General features: G+C 35.3%; 1 protein-coding gene across 1 annotated transcript; it reads right to left on the reverse strand.

Moving 5' to 3' along the window:
* Positions 1-2,049: 2,049 nt before the first annotated feature.
* On the reverse strand, positions 2,050-3,051 carry LOC106823664 (olfactory receptor 7G1-like). The gene has a single exon (XM_014829485.2). It carries the CDS (start codon positions 3,049-3,051, stop codon positions 2,050-2,052), a length of 1,002 nt encoding a protein of 333 aa, XP_014684971.1.
* Positions 3,052-10,163: the final 7,112 nt, after the last annotated feature.

Below are 10,163 nucleotides of genomic sequence, written 5' to 3' on the forward strand. Positions count from 1 at the left end.
GTTCTGAAACTCGTATGTGAGAGCAATGGAGAAAGGTTATTTGAGTTGAGGGCAAATAGGAACAAAATGAAGTTACTTGCCTTATCAAATATCAAGATATTATGGAGCTATAGAAACTAAAATGGTATGATTCTGGAACAGACATAAAAATAGTAGCAACTAAAACTTCAGCTATATGAAAATTTTATTGTGTTTTATTGAAGACCGAAGAAGCATTGGACAGTTTCTTTATGACAATATGCCGTGTGATCCAGCAATCTGTGTATATATCGAAAGGAATTGAAATACGGATCCCGCAGAAATATCTTCATTCCCATGTTCATTACAGCATTATTCACAATAACCTGGTTTTGGAAACAATCTAAGTGTCTGTCAAGCTTGTCAATGCATGAATGGATAAAGAATAAGTGCTATATACATACAATAGAATATTATTCAGCCATGAGAAAGAAAGAAATCCTGCCATTTGTGGCAACTTGGATGAAACTGAAAGCATTTTGCTAACTGAAATAAGTCAAAGAAAGACAAATACTGTGTGAAATCATTTACATGTGGAATCTAAAAAGCCAAACTCAAGCAGAGAGTAAAGTGGTGGTTACCATGCGGTGGGATGTGGAGGAAATAGGAAGATGTTGATTAAGGGGTACAAAATTTCCAGTTATAAGATTTAGTCCTGTGTACCTAATATTTAAGATGATTATAGCTAATAAGTTTGTGTCATACTCTTGAATATTTCTTAGAGAGTAGATTTTAAATGTTCTCAACTCTAAAAAGAAATAGCAATTATGTGATAGTATGGAGGTTTTAGCTAATGTTATAGAGGAAATCATTCTGCAATATATAAATGTACCAATCCAATATGTTGTGCACCTTAATCATATACAATTTTATATGTCAATCATATCTTAATAAAGCTGGGAAAAATGATCAAATACTGGAAATCAAATACTGGCTGTATCAATCCAATTACTGTCACCATGGTTACATTGCTTCTTCCTTTTCTCTGTGTCATTTCCACTTCTGTCTATCTTACAAGGATACATATGATTATATTTACAGCCTACTCAGATAATCTAAGACAAGCTTGTCTTCTACAAAGACTCTAATTTCAACTAAGCAACATTCACTCATTTAATCATATATTATTAATAATTTAGGGGAAATAGGATATAGACAAATCATTTTGAGGGCCCCTATTCATCTACTACAGAGATATCTTCTGGTTGACTCCATGGGAAATTCATAATTATCTGACACAAAGAAGAATGATCAGAGTTCTGTCTGGGAATTATTTTCTGGTATGACATCTCCATCTGGCGCCACCAATTGGTAACTCTGGGGACAGCCAGTCCTAGGACAAAACAACACATGGAGGATTAAATAAATCCCTATTCCCCTGTTCCTATACCTTCTTTACCTCTGAAATCCTTTTAATGAAAAATAACTCTCTTCATTGTTTGGGCATATTAAAGTAGGAGACTCTTTTTCTTATTAAAATTGAAGGGTTTCTCACTGATGAAGTTTAAATATCTCCCAATCATCTCAAACGACTGAGAAAATCTAATTAGGAAAGTTTCATAGACAATGAAGCTATGGCAGATGCTAATGTTCTTCAGAGGGATATGATTTACCAGTGAACAATCTAATTAATTACTAAAAAAGTGTGTATAAGGTCTGTTCCCTTACTTCACTATAGGCCTAATTCCAGGATGAAATTGACATGGCGTTACCATGGGATAAGGTGGAATTTAGTCTCTAGATATGAGCCTTGCTTCATTACTGTCCCTGTCCAGTTCACCTTCTGCAACTTTCCTTCTTCTGAGAGTGATCCAAAAAAAATCACTAAAATCTAGAAAATTTCCCTCAGGCTCTGCCACTATAGAATCTGAGCAATGAAATTGAGTTTAGAGAATTGAAATCATGTGTCAGACATCATAGACCTAAACAAAAATAAAATAAGGTTTCAAAGCTAACTTAGTATTAACTTGGCCATTATGTTATCTAGCCATTTTAGAAGAATTTGGTGACGGAGGAATCAAGCATTATGGCTCACCTAGGATTCCTATCACTTTGCTTCATTCTAGAAACCCTAGCTCTAAGTAGATGAAACAATATCAGAAAAGAAGATATTCCACTGATAAATTTTCTCAAGGCTCTCTTCATGTCCCTGTTCCTCAGGCTGTAGATGAAGGGATTCATCATTTGGGGAAGAACAATGTACATCATTGAAGCCACCGCAGTCTTCCTGGAAGATGCAGTAACTGCAGAACTAAGATACACTCCAAAAACAGTCCCATAGAATAAGGAAACAACTAAGAAGTGAGAACCACAGGTGGAAAAAGCTTTAAGCTTCCCCTCTGCTGATGGCATTCTCAAAATGGAAGAGACAATTTGAGTATAAGAGAAAATGATCCCAGAGAGAGAAATACCACCAAATAGGCCAGTCACAAAATTTATTATGATGTTATTGATGAGTGTATCAGAACAAGCAAGCTTGAGGACCTGAGCAAGTTCACAGAAGAAGTGAGGGATTTCCAGGTCCTTGCAAAACGACAGCTGAAACACCATCACACTATGGAGCAAGGCAACCACAATGCTAAGAAACAGAGACAGTAGAATCAACAGGCCGCAGAGTTGGGGGTTCATGATGACCGTGTACAGCAGTGGCTGACAAATGGCCACATAGCGGTCATAGGCCATTGCTACAAGGAGAAAATTCTCATATCCACCAAACACCAAGACAAAGCCAATCTGAGTGAGGCAACCTACATAAGTGATGCCCTGATTATGGGCTTGTATGTTCAGCACCATCTTTGGAATTGTAGTTGTGCTTATGCAGATATCAGTAAAAGATAGATTGGAGAGAAAGAAATACATTGGGGTGTGGAGGTGGGAGTCAGAGCTGACAGTAAGGATGATGAGCAGGTTTCCCAAGATGGTGACCAGATACATGGACAGGAACAGGCAGAATAAGAAGGACTGAATTTCTGGATCATCTGTCAATCCCAGGAGAAGGAATTCTGAAACATCTGTGTGATTTCTGGGTTCCATGTTGTTGATAAATCTGATGAAAAAGTTAGGGTGAAAGGAAAATGAAATTAATGGTCCCCAGATGGCCAGCAAAAGCATCAACTGGGAGCTATTTAGAAAGGCAAATTCTTGGTACTACTTGACTTACTGCTCATAAATTCTGGGATAAGGACCACCAGCCTGTTTTAACAAACCCTCCAGATTAATTTGAAATGTGCTAAAGCTTAAGAGCCAATGCTTGAATAAAAAGAAAAAAAAACCCTCTATATTGTGAACCCATGAGAATATTCTAATCTCTTCCTCCGCTGATTTCTCTCTCCATTATTTTTCACACTTCCTCTTCCATCCACTTCCTTTTCTGATCCTTCTTTTTATTTATCACCAGCTCTGTATCCCACCTTGTGCCAAGTGCTGAGATTGAAACAAAGAATAAGACATGATCTTTCCTTCAGAAATATTCCTTACCCTCAAACAAACAGAAAGACTAGAACGAACTTATAAAACTTTCTTGTAGAGTCTGGTCCCCAATTTGGTATGCCTCAGAAACATCCAAAGAGCTTGTCAAATTATAAATGAGTTAGCGTATACAGTCACTACATTTATCCACAGGGAAACTTAGGTAAGATAAGGTAACATCATGGATACAAAGTACATGGTTAGTTCACAGCACAGACTAGGTCTAAGCTCAGATCATCTGAAGGCTGAGATGACTCTCTTGACCAATCATTTTTAATGCCTCTGTGTAACAGAATTAGCATTCCTGATGCAACAATCATATTTCATAATTCCTCTTTAAAATTGTAATATTTCATCCCAATGCCCCAAATCTTTTCACTTCCCTGTAAGGAATCTCCACCTCTACCCATGAAGTATTGTGTGGTAGGTGCACGGCACCCATCCAAATATATTCTCTGCACCTGAGCAAAAATTTGAAAATGCTGCTTATAAGCTAGGAGCTCATAAGACTCCAGCATGGAAATGCTATTCATCTACATTAACAATTAATTCTAGGAGAAGCTTTGTAAATGTAAATGGCATTCTCTGTTTTGTCCTAAGGGGACTTATTCTCCTCAGATGATAGATGGCATATCATTTAAAAGAAACAGGTAAGTGAGAGAAAGAATGAAAAGCAATAGAAAAAATAAATTAAATTAAAAAAATAGATTAACATAGCAGTAATTTTTGGTCCTTGGAAGACAGAGAATTACAAAATAAGACAGACTTATTTGACTTACAAGATAATCAGGTGTCCTAACAGGAGTGTCCATGTAAAGCAGTGGTTCTCCATCACCTGGAGCAGACAGAAGTGGCTATGACAGTCTTTATTATTGATGTATTAACTTAGATTCAAACCCTGCATTTAATCCAGACCAGCACATCCTCTGTGAAGGGGAAAATTATTCACCTGTATGGAATCCTGGTGTCTTCATTTGTATAATGGGAACAGTCATAAAACCTTATGGAGTTGTTGCAAAGATGAAAAATGAATGGAAGAAAGGCATCCAGCACAGCACTCAGCATACGGGACCCTCATACCGACATTTCCTTTTTTTCCACCATGAGGAAATCTCCTGGCACGTTTCACTCCTCAGAAGAAAACAATGGAGTGAGGCTAGTTGAAGAAAGAAAATAGAAAGAGAGAACATCCCTGGATGTTAACTGCAAATTTCAGGGGAGAGTTTCTGCATTGAAACTCTATCTGGGAACCTACATTATGTAGAAAAGGAATGAAAGAAACATTAAGGATATTAATATTCATTTGAAATGGACACATGACGAAATATATAACAATTAAAATAAAGTAATAAAATGAATTAGATATATGTTACAATAAAAATAATGGAAACCTATGAGAAATATTTTCAAATTACATAAAGTACACATCATTAGAAAATTTTAAATATATCTGGAACCCTTGCAAGTAATAATCCATAATAAAAACGAATCTGTGTACATTTATTTTCGTTATAGATTATTCAAGCCAAAAAAATTCAGAGATAACAATGAAGTACTGGTATCTGCTAGTCAACAGTATAAAATTCACACTCTTCACTATCTTCATTCTACATATCTTATTGCAATAAATAATACCGGTATGTAGGAAGCACCTACGTCATGTATCTGCAATTTCTTCCTTCTTTTCCTTCCTCAGGGGAACCACTACATGAACTTCATATATATTACTCCTGTACAATTTTTACTATAATTAATATTATTGTTCCTTAAACAATTGCATTGTTTTGTATTTTGAAAGCTTTATATAAATAAAACCATAGAGTTCATGTCATTTACATTTGGCATTCTTATGTAATTTATTTCTTCTTTATTGTTGATATATTTAATCCTGCTTTATTAATTTTAATTACTGAAGAGCGTCCACTATTTCTTACCTCATGTTTTACTTCTCTGTTCCTTACATGATAGGTATTATGGTTATGCCTTTCATCCCATATATGCCTATGAATACACATAAAATATAAAGCCATTCGGGGGATACCATCACATTCTACATGGTGCTGTCTTTAGCAAGGAGAAAACAAGAGCTGAGAGGGATACAAAAGAGGTGCCCTCTGTACGCATATTATTTTGTTGCCTTATAAAAAAGACTTGAAGCTGATATAGCAGAATGTCAACATTTGTGAACTCTGGAATGAGTTGAAGGGTGGTCATATGTTTTTATTTATGATACTCTCTGTGTTGTTCTTACATAAAATACCTGATAATTTTATAAAGAGAAACAGGTGTACTCGGAAGGCAGCTGGCTATGTCTCTGTGTCTCCACTCTTGCCCCTGTGTTTTCACAGCCCAGCTACAGGGATAATACAAACCCTCCTCCATATAGCAGTGTGTCAAGAACCAGGACTGAAAATGAAAGGAAAAGCTAACCAAACCCCTTCTTCATGATAAAACAAGAATTCACTACAAAGTCAGGAAGTTTTAGAATGGTCATTATGGTTGCTAAGGGGAAGATTTCTGCTCAGGAGGAAAATTGGTTCTGCCATTTTTTACCAAAAATAGTAGACTAGCAGATTGAAAGCTGGTTGTATATTCGTACATATGTACATGAGAACTTGTCAACAAAAGACAGTTAGGCTTCAGTCCCATGGAAGCTTGGTTCTGATCATTTCATGTGTGTATTCTCCTCATTTCTACACATAAATGAATTTGTAGTAAAACAGCTATCCTCATCACCAAAGCGTTAACTCAGGGGCTTCAAGTTACCTGACTGTCATCACTTTGGAATGATGCTTGATATTTTACCTGGACTTTAAAGACAGAAGATATACCTTTAAGAATGAAGGAAGCATCAAGTGAGGCAATGGGCTCCTGGCCAAGGCAGATCATCCCTGGATGGAGCCTCAGTTGTGCTTGCTCTTGACCAGGCAAGGGCTGTTGAATGAGGTTGCACAGGCTGACTCTTTATAGTCTCTATATCCCTTGGAGATCAATATCCAAGGTGCCTCATTAAACAAATATTTTTAGTGTCATTCTGACCCCTGGGCACTGCAAATCCTTAAAGACCAAGACAATAGAAAAGAGAAATTCATGACGGCTAATCCCTGACCTTTTTAGGCCAAGTGTACACCACCCAGTTCTCTCTACCTCTTCATGTTCACCTTCATTCCACATACCTTGCACACATGCACACACACTCCTTTGTAATGAATTCTAGTTTTCTTTTTTGAGGAAAGTCTATGCAAGTCATTTTCCCATTTTAAATTGTATTTTGTGCTTTTTGTTGTTGAGTTGTGGGAGTTCATTATATTTTCAGGATATTAAGCCATTATTATCTTATTTAAAGTAGTTGAACTTCTCACTCTTTTCTTTTTTGTACTGTGATCATATTATTTAAGGAATACTTACCCTCCAACATGATAAGGATGTTTTCCTATATTGTTTTCAAAACACTTAATCGTTTCGTCTTTCAGGCTTAAGGGTTTGTTACTTTGGAATGATTTTTTAGTATGCTTTGAGATACAATCAAATTTTAGTTTCTCTGATATGAATACAATAATTTCAGCACTGAAATTATTAACTGAAAATTAAACTGAATTATTAACTGAAAAATTAACTTAATTGCACTCTTCTTTCCCTGTAATGCCACTTTGTCTTACAGTATTCAATGCCTCCTCCGTCCTAAAAAAATCTCCATATAGATAAGGGTTTTATTGGTATGGTTTTTCTGTCTTTTACATAACCTTATCATTTTAGTTACTATTGTTCCATAATATGTCTTGTAAGGCAAGTGCTACACTTTGTTTTTATTTGTCAAGTCAAATCTTCTTTCTCCATTTCTCTTTCGTATAAATTTTAAAATCAGCCTGCCAAATACAATAAAATCCCAGTACTTGCCTTCAATATATAAAGATATTAGAGGAAAATTGACATATCTATGATGCCGTGTATGTCTATTCAAAATGAGAATATTTCTCCATTTTTAGTTCTTATTTTGCGCCCTTCAGTAAAATGTTATAGATTTTTCCACAGCGTGCTTTCAGATCTCTTCCAGTATTTATCTGATGAGCTTGTTAAAAATATCTTTTAGAAATCACACTTTCCAAATAAATTTTCCTTTGTAAAAGCATGCAATTTATATTTTTATAGCGATTTTCGTTCAAGCAAATTTGCTACATTCTATTGTTCTCTCTAATAAATTATCTATATATTCTTTGGCATTCTCTACCAGGAGCTAATTTTATCTCTAATTGTGACTTGTTCATGTATTCTCAATAGCTCAGACCTACACTGTGTTATTCTAATGAAAGTAGTGTCAGTTGCTATCTGTTATATTTTCTTCAGTTTAAAGAGAATGGTTTTAAAATATTTTACCATTGAGCATTTCATTTAATATAGATTACTTCTGAAATGCTCTGTTTTGAGTTAAGGTGGTTTCTTCTATTCTTACTTCACTATTTTTATTATCATGGAAGGATATTGCTTTTTCTTCAAATTCTTTTCTCCATCTATTGAAAATAATGATATATTTTACTCTTACCTTATAAATGTGTTAAATCACATTAGAATTCTAATACACACATCTGATTTTTATTAATTCATTCAATAAATATTAATTGAGAGCACACTCTTGTCAATCACTTTTCTAGGTGCTGGTGATGAAACTGTGCACAGACAGAAATTCTTGTGAGAGGTTTTTTCAAATTCCACCACAGCTGGGCTACCCTGCCTCTGCCCTTATCAGTAGCCTTTTGTGTAGTCAGGCTGACACTACCTCCTCTTCACTATTTTCCACATCTTTCATTCTATTTCAGCCACGCTGGCCTCCTCATGTGCTGTTCATTCATTATGGTAATTATCTGTTTCAGGATTATTTTTCTTCCTATGTACATTTTGATTTTCAGGTTCTATTTGGGTGGGAAGGATTTCCACTCTCTCTCTCTTTTCACCCATAGGCTCATGTTTTCTCATCTACCAGCTTCACCAATCACCAATCAGTTCTCCAGTCCTAAGTGTAGTTTTGAATCTCCTGCTGCTTGGATATGTTGTATCACAAATCCAGTCACCACGCCAGAAGGTAACTTGGTTAAGTTCTTCCCTGCAGCTTTTCTGAAACTTTCAGCTGTTGCAAGTCCACATTCATGGGCCCAGAGAGTGTCCACAACGTTCGTGTTCACCTACATTTCTCAAATATAGAAGCTCCACTTTTTCCTTTGACCTCAAGCATCTAATCTCTTCTAGGACATCTAGCTTCCAGGATGCTCATTTCCTGGAGAGAGTAACTCCTTCATTACAGAAGTAAATCCATAGGAGCTTTGGCTTTTGTCTGCTCACTCTTTGTTTGAGTTATTTTTGTGGCACATGGAAACCTTTCCCTTGTTTTATGAGACCAGCTATGGCTTTTAATATTTTTCCTATTATTTAGTGTGTTGAAGTGAATGGATGACCTTCAAATGCCATCCTGTCACATGCTTTTTTCAAATACTATATCAAGAACTCTGTTGATTAAAAATCAAAGTTCATATGGAAAGAGTTATCATGTGGTAAAATAAACTGATAAATGAATGAACATATTAAATTCATTCACGAGGAAAGTTTATAATTAAGTATTAACGTAGAGCATCATCTTCACCTATTAAATTATGGTTGGAATCTCGCTCATTCTAGTGAGAGGATAGATGGAACAGCATACTAATTCTTTGGCAGTGACATTATAAATTCTCATTATTCTATTAAAAACAAAGAGCCATAATTTCAATGCATGATCGCCTAATGTGAAAGAAAAATGGACACTGAAACTATTGTGTTGAAATTGAAAATGGTGTTTATAAAATCATAAAATCCATCTATATTGATCACAGTCAAAATTGCTTGCAGATTTTGGATTGGAATCTGCTGTATAAAATATATAGAATAAAGATTAAGGTTCAAGAAACATTCAGCAACTCTTAGAAAGAAACCTCTTTGAGTGCATTTTACAAGAGCTAAGCTGTATCTATAAATATATATTTTATACCCACATATATAAACTATGTTTTCACACTTAAAGTTAGAGTCTAATTTTCTGATATCATTAGTTAGATAGAGATGTCGCTGCTATCTAAAAATGGTATCTAAGATGTGATATTTATACATGATGGAATACTACTCAGCCGTAAGAAATGATGAAAGCCGGCCATTTGTGACAACATGGATGGACCTTGAGGTTATTCTGCTGAGTGAAATAAGTCAGAGAGAGAAAGTCAACTACCGTATGATCTCACTCATAAGTAGACGATAAAAACAACAATAAATACATAGCATTGGAGATTGGATTGGTGGTTACCATAGGGAAGGGGGGAGGAGAGAGGGCAAAAGGGATGATTAAGCTTACATGTGAGGGGATGGACTATAATTAGTTTTTGGGTGATTTAATCTACACAGAATTAGAAATATGTTATGATGTACATCCTAAAATAAACAAATAAATGAAAAGAAAAAATAAAAGATAAAAAAATGGTGTTGGGAAAACTGGACAGCCATATGGAAAAGAATGAAAGTAGACCATTACCTTATACCATACACAAAAATTAACTCAAAATGGATTAAAGACTTGAATTTAAGACCTGAAACTGTGAAACTTCTAGAAGAAAACATAGGCAGTATGCTCTTTGACATCAGTCTTAGCAGCGTTTTAT

Source organism: Equus asinus, chromosome 20 (assembly GCF_041296235.1).
Source record: "Equus asinus isolate D_3611 breed Donkey chromosome 20, EquAss-T2T_v2, whole genome shotgun sequence".
NCBI lineage: Eukaryota > Metazoa > Chordata > Mammalia > Perissodactyla > Equidae > Equus > Equus asinus.